We start from the raw sequence: 23,642 nt of genomic DNA, 5'->3' as shown, positions 1-23,642 counted from the left end.
GGTTACCCTAATAGCAGACTAGAAAAACAGTTTGTTCATGACATCAGTTTTGTCCTCATTCAAATGACTAGCATTATTCAATTTATGCTTAAATGTGATAAAATAGATTCTAAAGGAGAAAGATCTTGATCAGGCTGATAAGATCTCATTTCCAGTCCTTTTGCCCCTGCTTGAATGCACCAGGGGCAAAGTATAAATATCAATGAGAGGAAATTTTACATGCCTCAAGGAGTCCTTTGCCAAATTCACAGGGCCACCTAAACTCTCCTGAGCCCCAAATCTGCTAAGAATAGGTCTTTATACATCCATGCTCAAGTTTTGGTGTAGATACAGAAAAGAATCTGCTATCTCCACATGGAAAACATTACCAGATTCTGAAAATCTCTCCTTTCCCCACCCTTGCCCAGGCCATCCGCCTCTCTTCTGCAACTGCCCCCCATGTTTTTACTCTTGATCCCTTATAGTTCTACACTATTACTTATTGTAATCCTTTTTTCAGAAGATTTATTTATTTATTTTAGAGAGCAGTGTGGAGGGAGGGGCAAAGGGAGAGGGAGAAAATCTCAAGCCAACTCCCCACTGAGCATGGAACTTGATGTGGGGCTATTTCCCACAACCCTCAGACCATGACTTGAGCCAAAGCCAAGTGCCAATGTTCATCTGCCTGAGCCCCCCAGATGCCCCTTGAGCAATGTAATCCTTTTAAAATATAAATCAGATCATGTCATTCATCTCCTCAAAAGTCTACAATGGCTCCTATCTCACTCAGAGTCAAAGGGAGTCTTTACAATGGCCCATCAGGCCCTCCACAATCTGGACTCCCAGAGCCCCTTTGATCTGATGTCCTATCACCTTCCTCTGGCTTATTCTCCTCCAGGCACACTGGCCTTCCTGCTGTTCACTGATCAAGTTAGGCACACTCCCAACATGTGGGCCTCTGCACTGACTACTTACTATGTCCAGACAGTAAGGCTGAGTGCCAGGCTGACTCCCTTAGCTTCTTCAAATCTTTGTTCTAATGTTCACCTTATTTAAAATTGCAATCCCACTACTTGCCATTCCACCTTCCCCTGCCCCTTTGGTAGTTTCATACCCCTTATAACTCTGTGTTTTCTTTTTAAAATCTTTTAAATTATAACTATCATATTTAAATATACTGATTATTTGTTTATTTGCTTATATTTTGTCTCCCACTGCTATAATTAAAACTGTATGCTATAATTAAAACTGATTTTGCTCACTGTTTTTTAAGGACTTAGAGTGATGCCAGGTACACAGTAAGAGCTTAATAAATACGTTTGAAGAAATAAAACTTCACTTGTTAAATTCACAGCCTTTCTTTTTTTTAAGGATTTTATTTTTTATTTAGTTGAGAGAGAAAGAGAGAGCACTAGCAGAGGTAAGAGCAGAGGAAGAAGCAGGCTCCCTGCTGAGGAGGGAGCCTGATCGCAGGACCCTGAGATCATGACCTGAGTTGAAAGCAGATACTTAACTGAATGAGCCACTCAGGCACCCCTCTTAGCAGTCTGTCCTAACAATTTCCTTTTAGGTCTTGAGGGCCCTTAAAAATGCTGTCCCAGTCAAAGAAGACTGAGTGGCTTTGATTTACAGTCTTTGGCTTTTTAAGCTCACAGCAAGCTCGTTCCAGTGCTGTTGAGGTTGAACAGCTGCTTCTGCTTCTAGATCCTATCTAAACTCTGCATTGGGCCCAACCATCCTGTCAGCATCTGTGAGATTTGCTCATGTACCCACACTTCTTGTCACCCTCTTGCCTTCTAAAAATACAAAAAAAATTATCTACCTCATCCATAACATCTGTTTATTTTCAACTAGAATCATCAGTTTAGATGAGAGAATCAAAATGATTCATGTCTGACTTCTCTCCTTCCTTCCTTTTCTTTTCCTCTTTCTACCTTCCTTCTATCCTAATTCTGTCCTTCCTTCCTTCCTTTTATGGACTCTTCTTAAACTTTCATGGATTCATTGAGAATTAGAACCCAGAATATTTTCCCTATAAACTGGGCATGACAGACCTCAGTATTCTACTGTGTTTTGCCCAAAGTCACCTTCGCTATGCTCAATATAGTGCTCTAGAAAAATTTTTGTGTGAGGAGGTTTAGTATAATGGTTTATAGCTCAGATCCTGGAGCTATTTTGCTTGGCTTCAAATCCTAGCTCCATCAGTATTATGTGTCCCAACTGTGTCAAGTTACTTCATATTTTTTTTTCAGTTTCTTCATCTTAAAATGTGGAAAATATTTTTAAATATTTCACAGAGTTGTGGTGAGGATTGAATTAGTTCATAAATGTAAGTTATTAAGAGTGCGTGACCACCAGAAGAACATTGATTTTTCATTATGGTGAAAGATAAAACATAGTTTAATCCTTATTCTAAGCCATGCTCTTACTTTTGTCCTAAAACTTCACCTTTCTTAAGGCCAAGGTCTAACTGAGCAACTAAGGAACTCCTTATTAGAAAAGTAGCACAGTCATTGGGGAATTGCCCATCAAGTTGAAGTTCAAGATTTCTGTTAGTGAGTGCTGACTAAATTGTGCATATGCCATTATTTCTTTCAAAATCTTCATAGGTTGGATGCTTGAGAAGCTGACTCTAAGACTAGAATGTATATGCACAGGATTTAGTTGGGAGTGATCCTAGAAAGCACCAGTAAGGCAGTAGAGAGGGTAGGGGAGGAATCCAGTTAACCACATTAATATGTGGAAAGTTCCTACTGTGCACAGTGGGTTTCAGTCTGCTGGGGAATTTCAGGTCAAAGTGCAGAGCATGTCTCAGAGCTTCTGCAGCTGAAGATGTGGATGAGCAGTGCCCTTTATCCACAGAAAGCCTGCTGTCATTGGTTGAGATTTGTTGGGAGATGTGGGGATACAGAGCCTTAACTCTCTGACACTTAGGAGTTGAGACACCCCTAGGCAGAGTCCCAGGTACTTGCAATTGGCAACACCAGTTAAAGTACAGGGAGCCCTGAATGAGAAGGGGGTAAGGTGAGGCCCCAAGAATAATGCAGACACCAATACAACCAAAGCTTTCTGTAAAGTCAGGTATATGGAGGCATTAGTATAAATCCTTTCCACTGGGCCTCTTAAAATAAATTATTGCTGCTTTCCTGACAAGAGGTCAAATATTTATACCTCTCAGGGGCAAAAGTTTAGAAACTTAAAAAGTTCTATATTTGTACCTCATTATTATTTTTATTGTCATAAGCACATTTAATATGATATCCACCCTCTCAACAAATTTTTATGTGTACACTACGCTACTGTTACCTATAGGTGCAGCGTTGTCCAGGAGATCTCTAGAACTCATTCTTTTTGTATTTTATACCCACTTAATATCAACTCCCCATTTACCCCTTCCCCCAGTACCTGGCAATCACCATTTACTCTCTTTTATGCTCATGCTTTCATTTGGGACAGTTTAAAGCAAGATTTGATGACTTAACATAATAATTATATTTGAGCAAATTCTAAGACAATTGACATTTTTTCTTAAAAATAATGATTGAAACTTTCAAAAATTTAAATTCTTCCAAAACTAGTGTACTATCCTTTGTGCAATGAATATTATAACTTTTTACATATAAACAAACACAATCGATTCACAATGCGAATATTGGCTTTCGTATAAGAATAAATATTTCTTATGTGTATGTCCCTCATTCACTGCTAGCTTTGCCTTAGCTAATGTATTAGCTATTTAATGCAGATTTCCATATGTAAATAGGTGTTTTTCTCCTTTATTCTTGTCAAAATGATTAGGTAGCTTTCTGATTCAATAAATCTATGGAAATTGTATGTGCTGTATTAGTTTTATTATGTTCAGAAAGTAATTATTTTAACTTATTACACATCACTTGTATTATATTGTACTTTAAAGAAATATGTATGTTAAAACACAGCAATACCTACTACAGTTCTGTAATTTGATTCATGCAAATCTGTCAGGAATAAAATCAACCACAATTTAATTTCAAACCTTCCCAACCAGCAGCTGTACAATTTATGCACTACTTTTCTATTTTTACTACTGGATAATGACAATGATGAATGCCTTTAAGAGGAAATACATATTCATTGAAAAGACCGAGATCAAACTATCCCCTTTCAAAAGGCCCACAAAGGTAGGAAGCCCATTTGTGTGCTGTTGGAGATTTGTTGGTAGGGAGCTGGAATTATGCCCAAAACTGCATCTAATGAGGATTCAATAATCCAGTGAAATTAAACCTGCAATGATACCTTTTTACAAACCACAGTAATCAATACAATCACAATTGGCATCAGCTATAATACTCTAAAACATATCTGGAAGAACAAATGATTAGCTGAGTGTAGCAAGAGGCCCATCGTTCTGAGTGTGCCAGGTTAAGAGGCATGAGGACAAAGATATTCAATTGGCAACTTAATAAGTTTAAGGTCACTGCTCTCCTGACCCATATGTCTGGGAACATGGAATGAAATGAATGTTAGCTCATTAGCAGTGATTTACATGTTGAATGACAATGATGAACTTATAAACTGTGCTGTCATGTGAAATTAGTTAATGTGAATAATGACAAGAATGTTGGCATGTCTCCTTTATCAATTGATCAGGTTTCTTTTCTTCACTGCATCCACCAGCGATCTGACTTTTATTTCAAAAAGAATAAGAAAGAGTATCATACTGAAGTGGATGGAGTAGTTCCAGAGATCCATGCCTTTCTTATTTTATTTTAGCATGCAATTTTATAGCTTATTTCATATAATGTAAGATAGTAAATGCAAGTCACTCAAGATATTGAAGCTCTGATTTCCAAAACAAACAGCTTTATCTATCTGGATACTTATGCAGACAAATGTGTGATATGGAATGAGCTCCCAAGAAATCATTTAGAGTATAAAATATTTTGGCTAATACGTGCTGCTGAGAGCAAACTTATCTTCTGTCTATAATCTCACACTATTTGCATTGAAAAATACTGAGCTCTGGCTATACTATTTCATTTTTAGTATAAAATGTATGATCACAAAAATTATCTTGAGACACACATTATTATGTACATTTTCTTGATGCTATATTCATCTATCTTCAGACACTTTCCTCTATAATTCAAAGACTATTGCCTCATAATATTTTGTCTTAGTGTGGGATTCAGAAACGCAGTTGGTGGTTTGAAAAACTCTGGAATTGGGTAGTAGCCTTTGCCTGGGAGTTTAAAGAAATATTTCATTGCTTTCTACTCACTCAGATTCCATGTATTCTAGTACTGATACTGGCACTAATTCAAAGTTGAATATACATATTATAAGTAGAAAACATAAAACTAAAACTGTATGCAATAGATACCATTTAAATTCTTATCTACTCTCTTTTATGGGAGAAGAAAAGAATGTATTAATTGTGAATATATAGTTACTCCATCAAAGCATGGTTTTGGTAAGTCCTTTCTTCCCTGAATCTATGTAAAACTATTACTTTTGTCTGTTGCCTCATTTTAGAAAGTCTCCCAACATTAAATATTATAAAACACCTCTTCTAGTTTATGTTTCTCTTTCTATCCCAGATTTCTAGAACTAACCATCCTGTAAACTGTTTTAGTAATTCCATATCGAAGTAAAAATAGCTTAAGTGCGTACATTTAAGTTAATTGTTCTGGTACTGCAAATGACCTAGGTGAAAATCTCGTAAAAATCTAATAAAAATGCTTTGCTTTTACCTTCAGAGACTCCTCTTGTTTAAAGAGATCTTCAAAATCTTTAGCACAAAGTTCGGGAGCATTAAGAAGTTGTTCCACTTCTGATAGGGCTTGTGAGACATGAGTGATCTCAGTCAGGTAAGTAGAAGGCACATAAGAGATTTCCAAAGGCATATCTTCAGTCATCACCATCACTGACTCTTCATGGACAGTGTGCTGGTATAGACATACAAAAGAAGAATTCTTTTAGCTTCCTAATAATGAAAAGATCTCTACTGAGTTTAATAAATTCCAGTTTATAGCAGACAGAAGGCTGAAAGTGAATAAAAAGTGCATGATGATAAGTCTAGTAAAAAGGTTATTGTTTATACACCCTCTTCTCACAAAAAGTATTAGAAGCATTTAAAAAATAAGAGATACGTACACATTAGCACCATGAGTATAGGAATGAAAGGCCAAGAGCCACAGGGTCACGAGAGGGATAGTTTTACTCTAAGAAAAGGATAATTTTGGGGTGCCTGGGTGGCTCAGTGGGTTAAGCCGCTGCCTTCGGCTCAGGTCATGATCTCAGGGTCCTGGGATCGAGTCCCGAGTCGGGCTCTCTGCTCAGCGGGGGACCTGCTTCCCTTCCTCTCTCTTTGCCTGCCTCTCTGCCTACTTGTGATCTCTCTCTGTCAAATAAATAAATAAAATCTTTAAAAAAAAGAAAAGGATAATTTTTACAACTGGGTTTTAAAATGTAATTCTAAGATTCCTGGAAAATTATGTATGGGATAAAATGGTAGGGGCTCTACATCAGTGTTTTTCCTCCCAAAGAAACCTCTCCTATACTTTTTTCCCCTAAACTAGATTGAGGTACAAGAGGGACAAAGCAATTTTGGCTGGTATATACTTTTACATTCAGCACCCTTCTCCAAATTCCAGACATCAGCTCTCCTCTTTAATGCTAGTTTCCTGTTAAGTTAACCTGCTAATGTACTAGATAAGACTGAGGATAGAATTCACATTTTAATAAGAACTCCAGAAGGCCCTAAGGTCTAAGGAAGCACTAGCCTCTCCTCCTATGTCCACACTTTTCCTACCTGCCATTTAAGTACTATGATGGACAGACATTTGGAGCTTAGAATCCTTTTGCATTTGGCCAATAGTGCCTCTTTCCTTACTCCTTATAAAAGCATGAAATAAATACTATTTGGCACACAAATTCAGAAAGACAGATGACCTCTGCTCTCTTCTGTCTCTACTATAAGCAACAAAATGCCTGTAATTGAAATTAGTTTTCCAGTAACTTTGTTTTGAATTGATCAACTGCCATCTGCCTGCTGATGAGGTCAAAAAGGGTTTCAGTGGCAGAGTCTCTAGAGTAGTTCTGATGATCAGCATGCTAACATAGGCAACTATTACTGCACAGGTTTTATGACAAGACCATCCTCATTTTTGCAACAATGTAATTAAATTAAGTTTAGGATCTCAGACTGAATTCATGTAAAGATAATTAAAATTATAAACTGCTCTATTTATACTTTCCTATTAATTTCTCAGGTCCAGGATTCCTGTACTCAGTTCTTACATAATATAAAAATAATTGTAATCTAGATGTCTCATTTACTTATGACACTGCAAATTCACATAATTACACAAATTAGCTTAAATGACATAATTACACTTTTTACAAAGTTTGATGTTGTGTATACATCTTGACTAAATATATGGTACATATTCCTTCATGATGAAAGCATGAGAATCTACATGCACTTCTAATTTTACATTTCAAATAATACTAAAATTTTGGGCTAGAGTTTAAAAAGGACAATCTTCATATTTAACCACATATTTTTAAATTCAAATTCTCAATCTCTTCATTTCAAACAAAACTTCCCACCAATTTTAAAGAAAAATAAATCAGCAGACATTTGAATGCACAATTTCCATGGACATATTAATTTCATACTAACTAGTAGAGCTAACACAAATCAAGCAAATTCACTGAGACTTCCATATATTCTACTACACCAGTGACTATTGTTTTTAAAAATTTCTAAGTTAGTAAGTTGTTTTTCTTTGCATCAGTTTCTTCAATTCCTGGGATAAAGACAGTTCTATGTTATCTGAAACAAGAATGTTCCCATACTGTGTTTCCATAATGGTGAATTTTTCTTTCTTTTTAATTATATACATTTTATACCTCTAAATTTTTACAGATTAATGGGTTTTGTTATTAGGGACAAAGTTGGGTAGAAGTAGTGGTTTATCTTTTTCAGGCATGCATATACACAACATGTATGTATGTGTGTATTTTTGTCTAAGGAGTTTATTAGAATGAGACATACCTTCAAAATATTTTTTTTAATTTTTTATTTTTTATAAACATATATTTTTAACCCCCCTTCAAAATATTTTAAAAAAACATCTGAGTTTCATTTAAAAAATCAGTGTGGGTTCCAAAATCTTTTAATGTCTGTCCTCATCATTTTCTCTTAAAAGGAAAATAATTCTAAGTTCTTTACATCATCTTTCTGCTGCTTTTTTGACATGTACATTCCCTGACCTTCATTATCTACACTTGAGGTGCTCACATCTATCTTAAATTCATACTGATGACTTCCAAATATAATAGTTATGGATTATACATAGCAAGAGATTTAAATGAACAGTTAAATACAATAAAGAAAAAAGACATAAAAAATAAACTCACATTTGACTTATTGCCTTGGACTTAACTTTCTGAAACAAAATTGAAAACCCAAGTTTCTAATTCTTTGGTGTTTGTGGTTAATGACATGTTGTTGTACATACCAGAATTTTACATAAAAAGGCATGACTGACACTAATGTAACACTGTGCGTTAACTATACTCAAATTTTTTCTTTAAAAAATTAATTTATGTAAATAATAATTAATGTTAATCAAACAGCTCTGATCCTGGAGTTTTAAATCTCAACAAACAAGATTTGCCCTGGCTGTAGGGGACCTGGGTGGCTCAGTCAGTAAAGCAACCAACTCGTGATTTCTGCTCAGGTCATGGTCTCATGGGTTGTGGGATCCAGCCTCGAGTTGGACTCTATGTTTAGTGTGGAGTCTGCTTGAAAGATTCTTTCCTTCTACCCTGCCTCTCATATAAGTAAATCTCAAAAAGAAAAAAAAAAAAGATTTGCACTAGCTATAGTCCTCACCTAGAACTCTAAGAAAGTAAACAGCACACTGGCTTCTCATTTGTTAAGCTTTTCACTACTTGACTAAATGTCTGGCATAAATTATTTTATTACATATTGATTCATGTCTTCTTTTCTACATAATAAGTATTCATCATCACATCAACAGAAAACCATTTCTAACCATATTTCAATAGAAATCTCTTATAGGGGAATGATAGTGGCATCTATTGAAATTCAGAATTTTTCAAAAAATTGTAATTTCGTATCTGGTTCTATAAACTCTTTTTGCTTTTTCTTTTCTTGAATGATGAAGCCATCACTGACCTGATTGCAATGCACTTCAAAGAAGCATTAGCCATTGTATTGCATACAGGCCATGCCCTATTAACATGTATATTGCAATTATTTTCAAGACTATCATATACAGCCTTAGAGTAACTAGTACCAATTTATGCAAATAAGTGGACTAACTATACCACAACTGATTTATTCCATGCTCATACAAGGCATGAAGAAAATCTTCAGAATATTGAGAAATATTAAAACTGTTATAGCTGATGAGAATAATCAAAGAAATAGAAAGACATAGTCTATCACTTTAGAAAAGATACGAAGAAAACATTGCAATCTTTGTTATTCTAAACTACTGATAAACTAGTCATTTTTTTCTTTTGTAAAAAAAAAAAGTAAATTAGAATGCCTATAATGCCTTCCAGTTACAGTTACCTGTGAACACTGATTCAGATGTATTTTGTGAATTAAATTGAAAAAGGTTAGTGACCATGTATTGAAAATATTTAATGAAGACTGATATATTGGAGGACTTAGTTTCTCTTATCATCTCATCATCATAGACAGGAGAAGTTAAGTGGTGCTTATCACCTGAATAGAGAAAGCTGAGGGACAGTCCTCAGAATAATTTCAGAATAATTCTTTGACACCATTGGGAAACTATCAACTCATTTTCTAGAAAATTCAGTCTTACGTATCTTGACTATTCTCATTTAGTATAAACTTGTAATAGATACAATACATTTTAATACAAAGAAATGTATGATAAGTTTAAAATATAAGAAACAACTAAAAATTTTAATCAACAGAGTCAGAAATTTAGAAATCTAGTTTACTATCTACTCTTTAAAATTCATCATTGCTTTTGACAAAGTCATGCAGTTCTATAATAAATAAACTATAGCCAATGAATGACTTTCCATTTAGTTTAATAAAAATTCACAGTTATTTAAAAAATCAGTATAATTGTAAGTATCATGCTCATTTTCTCCTCTTTATACATAATCCATACACTCATATTCAGATTTTTCCTTTTCATCTGAATTGCATTAACTCTGCCTTGAATAATTATATCCTTCTGAATTCCGATGTGTATAAATCCTGTCTAACCTTTTGAAAATCAACTTGCTTTTGTTAATGTTCTTTACCACCTTATATCATTATAGAAATTCATGCATCATTAGCAAGGAAGAACTGTAGCCATACTAATTCATTTTATTTCTCTCTGTTCATATTCAGTTCTAACGATATATACACAAATGAGTATACTATCCTCATTTTCTGCAAATGAAAATCAAGAAGTGAAAGAAAGTCTCAAAGTACCTATTTTTATTAACAAATGGAAAGCTCAATTGATGCTTAAAAGAATTATGATAGGATAAAACTGTGATTCATAAAACTTGAAGTGAAAACAGTTTTAAGATTTTGAACTATGTGCATAGGCATAGGTATCATTCATAAAGTCTTAAACAAACTTTGGTTTCTCTCAAAGTTTAGTCATCACATTCTTTTTTTTACTTACAGTTCATTTCTTGAAGGGCCACATAACTGCCCAAGATAGAGGCAATCCCATTTTGAAACAAATGGTGCATTATATCTAAGTTTTTAAAACAAAGTATTTTCCTTCATGATTTAAAGGATTTCTGTCTCCTCAATATAAGTTTCAAATGTGTTGTAGTTACTGGCCTATTTATGAGTTATGAGGTCAAAGAAACTCAAAAAGAAAAATGTACTTTATCTTATATTATTATGATATAGTCCTTAAAATACCTATATATCTAATATAAATATGATATACAGAAGATAGGTCAACACATTCAAAGTCTAGCTCAAAAAAAAAACCTGGCTTCTGGACCAAAAAAACTATATACAATAATGTAGCCATTTTTTTCACTCCATTAAAATTAATAAAGACAAAGATGGGCTAAATCTTTAAAAGAAAACAAGATTATCTATTAATGCTTAAAGTGCCCCATGACATGAAAATCTGTTAATGTGTATTTGATTATCTTTCCTCAAAAGGGCATTCTTCAATAGTATAGGTTATTTTAAAATAATAACACAATAGCATGTAAATCCCAAATATGATTACAGGCTTTTTATGAGTTCTGATGGGTCATAAATGACAAGCAACTGAAAAAGAACTTAGGTAGCTTCCATTCCCAGTCTCAAAAATATTCAGAGAAAGACAATTAAGTTTCCTCCTAGAGATCATTACAGTAAGAAACACACTTAAGCTATTTTTATTTCTCCTTGGTCATTTATATAAATTACAATCTTAAAAAGGGAAATCAAAAGATCAAATTTAGCAAAAGATACTGCATTAATCCACAGACAGAAAAAAACCAATCAAATAGTAAAGCATACAAAAAACAAGAATATGACACAGATGAGATATGCATCGGTATAGTCTTTCCTGTTTACAGTTTTGGATACACATATATGCCAGGGCAGTACTAACATGCTGACAGGACTCAGCGTTCCATATGTTTAATTAAGTCACTGGGTAAAAAGATTTTAAATAATCAGCCTAATGAGCCCAAATAGATTGGTTATGATCTTACATAGAGAAAACAGCAATGAGAGAGCTTGCTCTTAGGTATTCCCACCTCCTTTATGCATCATCTAGAAAATTGTCTCTGTGAAGTTATGTAAAAAGAAAAGATCAACCCTCAAATGATCATTCAGTGATTGATCAACAAACTGTATTAAGGTTATAGCTTACCTCCCTTTTGTTCAAAAATAAGGAGACATGTTAAAGAAAGCAATCAGTATAAAATAGTGCAGAAAATCATCCTTTATAGTCCTATTATTTATTTTCTAAAACCAAATTACTGGTGCAGGGAAGGCTGTCAGTGAAGGGGGTATGCCGGTGAAGCATGATTTGTCATTTTCTAAGTATGTCCTACTTCTAGAAGGCCAAGTATGTGTAGTGTCCTGCGTAATGGGTCTGGCTGCTGGACTTGCTCTTTCATCTGTCCCATGGTAATTCTTCTCTTCCATAGCATCAAATTTACCAGGCTCCTCAGGGCCAAGCTAAATTGCCATCTAATTAAACTGATAAACTAAATCTTGATAATGTGTTAATGGCTTATAGTGGTTTAAACTGTTAATCCTCCACAGCATAACATTTGCATTTTAATAAAGATTTTCAGTAAATTAACATACATTAGTAACTTGGTAGAATTCTAGTCACTAAGTATGGCCTGTGAGAGAAGTGAAAGAAAAGGGTTTTGGTTCCCACCAACATATATGGCCCACCTTGCAAGAAATCATGAGAAAAATAACAAGATAACTTCAAAGGTAAGGTTAGATATCCAAGATGTCTTACAATGTAAAATAAATGTACTAAAGACTCACACATAATTAGCATATATTTGCTGAATAAATGAATAAAGTAAGTACCAGTTTAAAAAGGCAATTTTTAAAAAATAGATGTTTGACTAGAATTGCTGGGATCTACAGTTGTAAAATATGTCCACCTTGGAATTCTCAGAATGCAAATGGAATATTCTCTTCATTTCGTAATGTAATCTTCATTGGTATAGATTTAAAAGTATTTCTGATTTAACCATGTCACATTTCTCCAATTCAGTGCACACCAGCTCATGCTGTTACACGTGAATGTCTCAGCTTTTCATTTGTCTCTGTTATTACTGTAACTCATTATATGTGAACAAAAAAAAGAAGTAATTATTTGGGAAACTGTCAGACAGATACTTTTAGGAGATGTTAATTTTAGCCCTTTCACCTGTTAGATTAGAGTGTCTGAGAAGACTATCAGTCAATAAATCTTTTTAATCCTGGCTAACTCTTCCCAAACTGTTCACACAAAATTTTTAATCTATATACCTAGTATATATTTTCTAATAGGAAGATATTCTAATATATCAGCTTGGCAATACCTGATACAGGGGTTTTTCATATGTTCACATGTGAAAATGAACACACATGTACATATACACATACATTTATTTTTAATTCAAAATAAAATTAATACAAGAAAAATAGCTTTGGAATTACTTTAAATTCTACAATTATTTGTCATACTACCACATTACTTAATTTCTGTTGCCCTGTGGTTCTTCTAGTTTGAGTGGATTTTATACAATAGACTCACAATATTAATTTTTACATTACACTTGTCAAACATTTCAGAAAACCTGGTTATCATTTATCTCCACATTATTTAATGTGGCAGTTAAGTACATATTTCTGAATATGCTTGTGCCATAATTTTTTTAAATGATTTTTTTCTTTATTAAAAATATGATAGTGCTAAGTCAGTCAGACACAGAAATATACTATATGATCTCACTTGCTGAATTTAAGAAACAAAACAAATAAGCAAAGGAAAAAAAGGAGAGAGAAAAACCAACCAAGAAATAGACTCTTAACTACAGAGAACCAACTGATGGTTCCCAGAGGGGAGGTGCGTGAGGGGATGGGAGAAAATGGGGGATGATGATATAAGAATACACTTACAATGAAAAAAATAAAATAAAATGGTAAGAAAAAATAAAAATAAAAATGTGATAGTGAATATACCCATAACTGCATTGTCCAATATGGTAATCCTTAGCTACATGGGACTATATTTAAATTTATTTTTTTAAGGTTTTATTTTAATTCCAGTTAGTGAATGTACAGTCTAATAGTAGTTTCAGGTATACAATGTAGTGATTCAACACTTGCATGAAACACTTGGCGCTCATTACAAGTCCACTCCTTAATCCCCATCCCCTCTTTAAACCATCCCCATACCCTGCCCTCTGGTGACCATCAGGTTGTTCTTTAGAGTTAAGGGTCTGTTTATTGGTTCCTCTCTCCTTTTTTCCCCTTTGTTCCTATGTTTCTTAAACTTACATGTGAGTGACATCATATGATATTTCTCTTTCTCTGACTTACTTATTTCACTTCCTTAATTCTTTGTAGCTTCATTCATAACATTGCAAATTGTAAGAACTCATTCAATTTTTATGGATGAATAATATTAATATACATACATATACAAATTATATATGTAATCTGTCTATATATGTATATTTAAATTTAAATCTCAATTATTTAAAAGGAAACACAATTAAGATTTTAGTTGTCAGTGAGATTAAATTACAACACGGTGTTCAATTTTTAATAATATAGAAAGTACATAATGCAAAAGCTAGGATCTTTATCTCTATATGAAAAAATTTAACACTAGTATTTATCAGAAAACATTTATAGCATATATAGTTTGACAATTTTCATCACAAAGGAGATTGTGACTGGCTACTAAATCCAATTTAAAATGCCATAAGCTTTGGGCACCTGGGTGGCTCAGTGGGTTAAGCTTCTGTGTTGGCTCAGGTCATGATCTCAGGGTCCTGGGATTGAGTCCCACATCAGGCTCTCTGCTCAGCAGGGAGCCTGCTTCCTCCTTTCTCTCTCCCTCTGGGTGCGTCTCTGTCTCTGCCTACTTGTAATCTCTCTCTGTCAAATAAATAGGTAAAATCTTAAAAAAAATAAAATGCCATAAGCTTTAAATTCAATAAATTTGTCATAAAACATCTGATAGATTTTATTAAACTGCTAACATATTTTGTTTTCATATATATATATATACAGCCCCTCAATCTCTAAATAATCTCAATAACTCTGATGAAATTAATAGAAGCACCTATGTGAAGTATATAAATTATATATGCAGGATTTATCTGTTGAAATCTTATGAATTTATACATATATAGGTACGTGTGTGTACATACAAACAAAATGCAAAAGTTGAGTTGGTGGGACTATTACCTCATATGCACGTTTTCTGCCTCCCTCACAGGTGAGTAGACTCAACCTCCAAAACAACTGTGACTAAGTACTAGAATCTAGAAGAATATACACCTCAGAGATTCAGATTATAGAAAAAGAAAGGAAGGTGGGAGAGAAAGTTCATGAATTGGTGGTCTTCGAGTCTCTGGCACAGTCTGGGATGGAAACTATCAACATGGTGATTTCCAGGTGTGTATGTGGGATGACTAGTGGGATACAATTGATTTAACAAGATTCCTTTTTGACCCAGGAAAGAACCAGTACCTGCTGGTTTGCTTCATGCAGGAATTACAGGATGGTACGAAATAACAGACGACAGCCTTAACACCCACTTCTTATTCATAAGATCAAGATGCTTTCCTATACATACTTTTTCTGGAAGGTTCTGGCTTGTAAAGCCTTTCTTCACCAGAAACAAATACTTCCATGATTTTTGTTGGTTCTCAATCAGCACTGTATAATAGGAACCACAAATCTGACTTATATCTGTGCTAAAACTTTCACACCCTTTGACTTGAAAACAAAGGAAAGAACACAAGCCATTTCCGTAGATATAAGGGACTGAAAAAGGGGAACAAAATTGAGGGTCCTCATAAGTAATATACTAGAAGAAAGAAAAGAGCTTTAATAAAAATGAAATGAGAAGCCTTAAAAAGATAACAGTAGTGGTCAGAAAAGCACAATACCTGTTTTGTTTGTTTGTTTGTTTTTAATTCAACAGATGATTTGGAAAAGAGACTGGTCACTGTTAACAAGAAATTGTGGGCTCTGAATGATCAACCAAAGGAAGTACCCCACAACACAGAAAAAGACAGAATGAAAATGAAATCCTAAGTGAAAAGATAAGAGGAATCATACAGGAAAATAGAATCAGGACACATAATATGTAAAGAAACAAATATCAAAAGGAGAAAAGAACAGATGAAACAGAAAAAAATATTAAAATAACTATAGGATAAAATTTTCCTGAGCTAAAAAATTACTGATCTGATGATGTTAAAAATGTTTCCCAAGTACCAAGAAGGATAAAAGAATAATTACAGAAACATATTTAGAAATGCATTAAATAATATCTTAGTGAAATTTTTAAACTCTGAGGGTTGGGGGAGAGGGGTTCTTACAGAGTTTGAGACAAAGAGAACACCTTAGATATAAAAATAATGAAATTTGGACTTGCATCAGACCTCATACAGGCCACAATGGAAACTAGGACAAAGTTGAAGTTAGAAAGCAATGAAAACTGGAAGATAGTGTCCGTAGCCTACAGAGACTATTAAAAGAAAAAGAGAGATTCAAGAACAATGTTACCACCCAAAGAATCCGACCTCACAATTGAAAGAAAAAAGATCATTTTAAAAACACAAGTATTAAAAGGCTATACACCCTTATATAATTTTTAGAAGGAAATTTCTCAAGTACTGCAACCAAATGAAAAATAAAATATAACAAAGATTTCTTTCTTCTTTTCTATTTTATATAGAGAGAGCACACACACATGTGCACAGGGCAGGAGGACAAACAGAGGGAGAGAGAAAATCTTAAGCAGGCTCCATGCTCACTAAAGAGCCCAATGACTTGGGGGTCAATTTCATGTCCCTGAGCTGAAATCAATAGTTGGAGGCTTAACTGACTGAGTCACCCAGTCACCCTATAACAAGGATTTCTAAACAGGGGTAAATAAAGAGTACAAAGAAACAGTGATGACCAATAAGCTCTGTGGGTTTTTTACATTAAGTTTAATAGAATAACAATAGTTTAAGTATGATTTGAGTAGTAACATGACTTAAATTACTGATTTTTAAAGGTTTTATCTTGACTTGAATGAGGTGTTGCTGAGGAAATCATACTGGTGGGGAGAGCAATGGTTATACTTCCTTTTGGTATAAAACTACACAAAGAGTATGGTTAAAGATTGTTGAAAATAAGAACCTAAGCACTAATAAAGTGAAAATGCAGAGTGTAACTTCAAAATTACCTGCACTAAGGGGAGGGATGCAGTAGAGTATAATAAAGATAATGAATTACAGAATTATAGATATAGGACAAGAGGAAATTAAATTATGCCATATGATAGAAGAAACTTAAACAATTATACTTATAAGAATTATTTTAACCATAATGTATTTGGTTAAATTTCCTTATTCAAAGATCAGTGTCAGACTGGATTAAAGTACACAAACTATACATAACATATAAACATATATAATCTGCTTATAAGGAACACATGAAAAAACAATGTCACAATAGTGTATAATATAGTAATGGGTGATGCTACATCAGGGAAATAATTTATGAAAAGTTGAAATCAAATAATACCAAATGAAGTATAGTTCCAGGACAAATGGGTTCAAGAGAGCTACCGTAGTGATAAAAGTCACAATTTTTACCAAAAAAAGTTATAGTCATTGTTATGTCTCATCATTTGGCTGCATCCTACATGAGATAAAAATTACTAGAAATAAAAAGTGAATGTGATAAAATCACAGCTATAATTGATAGCTTCTATATACCTCTTCCAGAATTTGTTGGATCAAGCAGACCAAGCAAAAACAAAACCAAGAATAGAGATTTTTTTTTAAACCAACAAGCTAACCTTAATCTACATTTTGTACACAATGAAAATGCACATTCTTCTTTTATATTATAGGGACATTAAAAAGATCATATACCCACAAAAAATTCAAAAAAAGGATAAAAAGAGATTTCAAGTCATCTTTTCTTATCATAAGCTAATAATCTAGAAATGTAGAAAAATAACAGAATAAACTTTGATACTTCTACAGCTGTTAAAAAGGATGCATCAGGTCTATACACATTGCCTGGAAAAATGTTCTTGGTAGATTGTTCTACTTAAAAACCATACATAGAATGAGGCAATATTTTTAAAAATGGAAAAGCATATTCTTATATATAATACTTATGGTTAAGAAGCATAGAATATAATATGAAAAGTTAATACTAAACTGCAAACATTTATTCCAGAAGGAGTAGAATTGGCAAAAGGAAGAAATGGAGAGTACTACTGTTTTCTAAATATACTTCATATTGATTGAACCGTTAAACTATTATTGTATTACATTTAAAATAATCAGAGGGGGAGGAGTCAAGATGGCGGAGAAGTAGCAGGCTGAGACTACTTCAGCTAGCAGGAGATCAGCTAGAGAGCTTATCTAAAGATTGCAAACACCTGCAAATCCATGGGCAGATCGAAGAGAAGAACAGCAATTCTAGAAACAGAAAAACAACCACTTTCTGAAAGGTAGGACTGGCGGAGAAGTGAATCCAAAGCGACGGGAAGATAGACCCCGGGGGAAGGGGCCGGCTCCCGGCAAGCGGCGGAGCAGCGGAGCACAAAATCGGGACTTTTAAAAGTCTGTTCCGCTGAGGGACATCGCTCCAGAGGCTAAAAGGATCGTGGGTGTCTGAGTGTCGCAGAGCTTGCAGGTATTGGAACGGGGAAGCCGGCTACAGAGACAGAGCCGAGGACTGAGCTCCCAGCTCGGGGTTACCTTGAAGCGGCCGCAGGCTCGGTGAGCTCGGAGCGCGGCAGGAGATCAGGCAGACGGGAGTAACTGGGCGCTGTTCTCTGAGGGAGCACTGAGGAGTGGGGCCCCGGGCTCTCGGCTCCTACGGGCCACAGACCAGGAGGCCGCCATTTGTATTCCCATCCTCAGGAACTCTACACTACGGAAAGCGCTCAGGGAACAAAAGCTCCTGAAAGCAAAGCTGAGCAGATCACTCAGCCCGGCCCCTGGTAAGGGCGGTGCAATTCCGCCTGGGGCAAAGACACTTGAGAATCAATACAACAGGCCCCTCCCCCAGAAGATCAACAAGAAATCCAGGCAAGACCAAGTTCACCTACCAAGGAGTGCAGTTTCAATACCAAGGAGAGCAGCAGAATTCCAGAGGAGGAGAAAGCAAAGCACAGAACTCATGGCTTTCTCCCTGTGATTCTTTAGTCTTGCAGTTAATTTAATTTTTTTCTTTTTCATTTTTTTTCTCTTCTTCTGCTAAAATTTTTTTAACTTTTAACCTTTTCTTTTTTAACGTTTTTTAACTAGCTTATCTAATACGTATATATTTTTCTTTTTTATACTTTTCTTTATTTGTTTTCTTTTTTTAATTCTTTTCTTTTCTTTTTTTTCTTTCTTTCTTTCTGAACCTCTTTTTATCCTCTTTCTTCCCCCTCACGATTTGGGATCTCTTCTGACTTGGTTAAAGCCTATTTTTCTGGGGTTGTTGCCACCCTTTTAGTATTTTACTTGCTCCTTCATATACTTTTATCTAGACAAAATGACAAGGCGGAAAAATTCACCACAAAAAAAAGAACAAGAGGCAGTGCCAAAAGCTAGGGACCTAATCAATACAAACATTGGTAATATGTCAGTCAGATCTAGAGTTCAGAATGACAATTCAAGGTTCTGGCCGGGCTTGAAAAAGGCATGAAAGATATTAGAGAAACCCTCTCGGGAGATATAAAAGCCCTTTCTGGAGAAATAAAAGAACTAAAAACTAACCAAGTTGAAATCAAAAAAGCTATTAATGAGGTGCAATCAAAAATGGAGGCTCTCACTGCTAGGATAAATGAGGCAGAAGAAAGAATTAGCAATATAGAAGACCAAATGAGAGAATAAAGAAGCTGATCAGGGGCGCCTGGGTGGCTCAGTGGGTTAAGCCACTGCCTTCGGCTCAGGTCATGATCTCAGGGTCCTGGGATCGAGTCCCACATCGGGCTCTCTGCTCAGCAAGGAGCCTGCTTCCCTCTCTCTCTCTCTCTCTGCCTGCCTCTCCCATCTACTTGTGATCTCTCTCTGTCAAATAAATAAATAAAATCTTTAAAAAAAAAAAGAAGCTGATCAAAAGAGGGACAAACAGCTACTGGACCATGAGGGGAGAATTCGAGAGATAAGTGACACCATAAGACGAAACAACATTAGAATAATTGGGATTCCAGAGGAAGAAGAAAGAGAGAGGGGAGCAGAAGGTATACTGGAGAGAATTATTGGGGAGAATTTCCCCAATATGGAAAAGGGAACAAGCATCAAAAATCAGGAGCTTCAGAGAACGCCCCTCAAAATCAATAAGAATAGGCCCACACCCTGTCACCTAATAGTAAAAATTATAAGTCTTAGTGACAAAGAGAAAATCCTGAAAGCAGCCCGGGAAAAGAAGTCTGTAACATACAATGGTAAAAATATTAGATTGGCAGCTGACTTATCCAGAGAGACCTGGCAGGCCAGAAAGAGCTGGCATGATATATTCAGAGCACTAAACGAGAAAAACATGCAGCCAAGAATACTATCTCCAGCTAGGCTATCATTGAAAATAGAAGGAGAGATTAAAAGCTTCCAGGACAAACAAAAACTGAAAGAATTTGCAAACACCAAACCAGCTCTACAGGAAATATTGAAAGGGGTCCTCTAAGCAAAGAGAGAGCCTACAAGTGGTAGACAGAAAGAAACAGAGACAATACACAGTAACAGTCAACTTATAGGCAATACAATGGCACTAAATTCATATCTCTCAATAGTTACCCTGAATGTTAATGGGCTAAATGCCCCAGTCAAAAGACACAGGGTATCAGAATGGATAAAAAAACAAAACCCATCTATATATTGCCTCCAAGAAACTCACTGTAAGCCCAAAGACACCTCCAGATTTAAAGTGAGAGGGTGGAAAACAATTTACCATGCTAATGGACATCAGAAGAAAGCAGGAATGGCAATCCTTATATCAGATCAATTAGATTTTAAGCCTAAGACTACAATAAGAGATGAGGAAGGACACTATATCATACTCAAAGGGTCTGTCCAACAAGAAGATCTAACAATTTTAAATATCTATGCCCCCAACGTGGGAGCAGCCAACTATAGAAACCAATTAATAACAAAATCAAAGAAACACATCATCGATAATAGAATAATAGTAGGGGACTTTAACACTCCCCTCACTGAAATGGACAGATCATCCAAGCAAAAGATCAACAAGTAAATAAAGGCCTTAACTGACACAATGGACCAGATGGACATCACAGATATATTCAGGACATTTCATCCCAAAGCAACAGAATACACGTTCTTCTCTAGTGCACATGGAACATTCTCCAGAATAGATCACATCCTCGGTCCTAAATCAGGACTCAACCGGTATCAAAAGATTGGATCATTCCCTGCATATTTTCAGACCACAATGCTCTGAAGCTAGAACTCAACTACAAGAGGAAGTTTGGAAAGAACCCAAATACATGGAGACTAAACAGCATCCTTCTAAAGAATGAATGGATCAACCGGGAAATTAAAGAAGAATTGAAAAAAATCATGGAAACAAATGATAATGAAAATACAACGGTTCAAAATCTGTGGGACACAACAAAGGCAGTCCTGAGAGGAAAATATATAGTGGTACAAGCTTTTCTCAAGAAACAAGAAAGGTCTCAGGTACACAACCTAACCCTACACCTAAAGGAGCTGGAGAAAGAACAAGAAGGAAACCCTAAGCCCAGCAGGAGAAGAGAAATCATAAAGATCAGAGCAGAAATCAATGAAATAGAAACCGAAAAAACAATAGAACAAATCAACGAAACTAGGAGCTGGTTCCATGCTCCTGGATTGGAAGAATAAATATTGTGAAAATGTCTATGCTACCTAAAGCAATCTACACATTTAATGCAATTCCTATCAAAGTGCCATCCATCTTTTTCAAAGAAATGGAACAAATAATTCTAAAATTTATATGGAACCAGAAAAGACCTCGAAAGCCAAAGGGATATTGAAAAAGAAAGCCAAAGTTGGTGGCATCACAATTCCAGACTTCAAGCTCTATTACAAAGCTGTCATCATCAAGACAGCATGGCACTGGCATAAAAACAGACACATAGATCAATGGAACAGAATAGAGAGCCCAGAAATAGACCCTCAACTCTATGGTCAACTAATCTTCGACAAAGCAGGAAAGAATGTCCAATGGAAAAAAGACAGTCTCTTCAATAAATGGTGTTGGGAAAATTGGTCAGCCACATGCAGAAAAATGAAATTGGACCATTTCCTTACACCACACACGAAAATAGACTCCAAATGGATGAAGGACCTCAGTGTGAGAAAGGAATCCATCAAAATCCTTGAGGAGAACACAGGCAGCAACCTCTTCAACCTCAGCCACAGTAACATCTTCCTAGGAACATTGCCGAAGGCAAGGGAAGCAAGGGCAAAAATGAACTATTGGGATTTTATCAAGATCAAAAGCTTTTGCACAGCAAAGGAAACAGTTAACAAAACCAAAAGACAACTGACAGAATGGGAGAAGATATCTGCAAATGACATATCAGATAAAGGACTAGTGTCCAAAATCTATAAAGAACTTAGCAAACTCGACACCCAAAGAACAAATAATCCAATCAAAAAATGGGCAGAGGACAGGAACAGACATCTCTGCAAAGAAGACATCCAGATGGCCAACAGACACATGAAAAAGTGCTCCATATCACTCGGCATCAGGGAAATACAAATCAAAACCACAATGAGATATCACCTCACACCAGTCAGAATGGCTAAAATTAACAAGTCAGGAAATGACAGATGCTGGCGAGGATGCGGAGAAAGGGGAACCCTCCTACACTGTTGGTAGGAATGCAAGCTGGTGCAACCACTCTGGAAAACAGCATGGAGGTTCATCAAAATGTTGAAAATAGAACTGCCCTATGACCCAGAAATTGCACTACTGGGTATTTACCCTAAAGATACAAACGTAGTGATCCAAAGGGGCATGTGCACCCGAATGTTTATAGCAGCATTGTCCACAATAGCCAAACTATGGAAAGAACTTAGATGTCCATTAACAGATGAATGGATCAAGAAGATGTGGTATATTGGGACGCCTGAGTGGCTCAGTTGGTTGGACGACTGCCTTCGGCTCAGGTCATGATCCTGGAGTCCCGGGATCGAGTCCCGCATCAGGCTCCCAGCTCCACAGGGAGCCTGCTTCTCTCTCTGACCTTCTCCTCATTCATGCTCTCTCTCACTGTCTCTCTCTCAAATAAATAAATAAAATCTTTAAAAAAAAAAAAAAGAAGATGTGGTATATATACACAATGGAATACTATGAAGCCATCAAAAGAAAAGAAATGCCATTTGCGACAACGTGAATGGAACTAGAGAGTATCACGCTTAGCGAAATAAGTCAAGCGGAGAAAGACAACTATCATATGATCTCCCTGATATGAGGAAGTGGTGATGCAACATGGGGGCTTAAGTGGGTAGGAGAAGAATAAATGAAACAAGATGGGATTGGGAGTGAGTTAAACTATAAGTGACTCTTAATCTCACAAAACAAACTGAGAGTTGCTGGGGGGAGGGTGGTTTGGAGAAGGGGGGTAGGGTTATGGACATTGGGGAGGGTATGTGCTTTGGTGAATGCTGTGAAGTGTGTAAACCTGGTGATTCACAGACCTGTATCCCTGGGGATAAAAATATATTATACGTTTATAAAAAATTAAAAATTAAAAATAAATAAAAATCAAAATAAAACAATTAAAATAAAAAAATAAAATAATCATAGAAGCAAAAAGACAGTGTTTGCAATGGTGAATACAAACTTTATATAATCTATTTATGAGTAGTCATGGCTTCATACAATTGGCTTTACCAAAACAGGCTGTTTTCACTCAACCAAAGTTGTATGAAAACATATACTTTTCAAAAAATTT

At 35.4% G+C, this 23,642-nt stretch overlaps 1 protein-coding gene across 7 annotated transcripts in view; it reads right to left on the bottom strand.

Moving 5' to 3' along the window:
* DMD (dystrophin) overlaps nt 1-23,642 on the bottom strand; it is a 1,990,807-nt gene that overhangs the window by 1,179,776 nt on the left and 787,389 nt on the right. For all 7 annotated transcript variants that reach the window (XM_044235639.1, XM_044235638.1, XM_044235634.1 and 4 more), the window contains one exon: nt 5,712-5,906. In XM_044235639.1, coding sequence (XP_044091574.1) covers nt 5,712-5,906 — 195 coding nt within the window. The remainder of the gene's footprint in view (nt 1-5,711; nt 5,907-23,642) is intronic.

This window comes from Neovison vison, chromosome X (genome assembly GCF_020171115.1).
Source record: "Neovison vison isolate M4711 chromosome X, ASM_NN_V1, whole genome shotgun sequence".
Taxonomy (NCBI): Eukaryota; Metazoa; Chordata; class Mammalia; order Carnivora; family Mustelidae; genus Neogale; species Neogale vison.
Note: the sequence above shows the minus strand (reverse complement) of the source record. Positions and strands in the feature narration are given on the sequence as shown.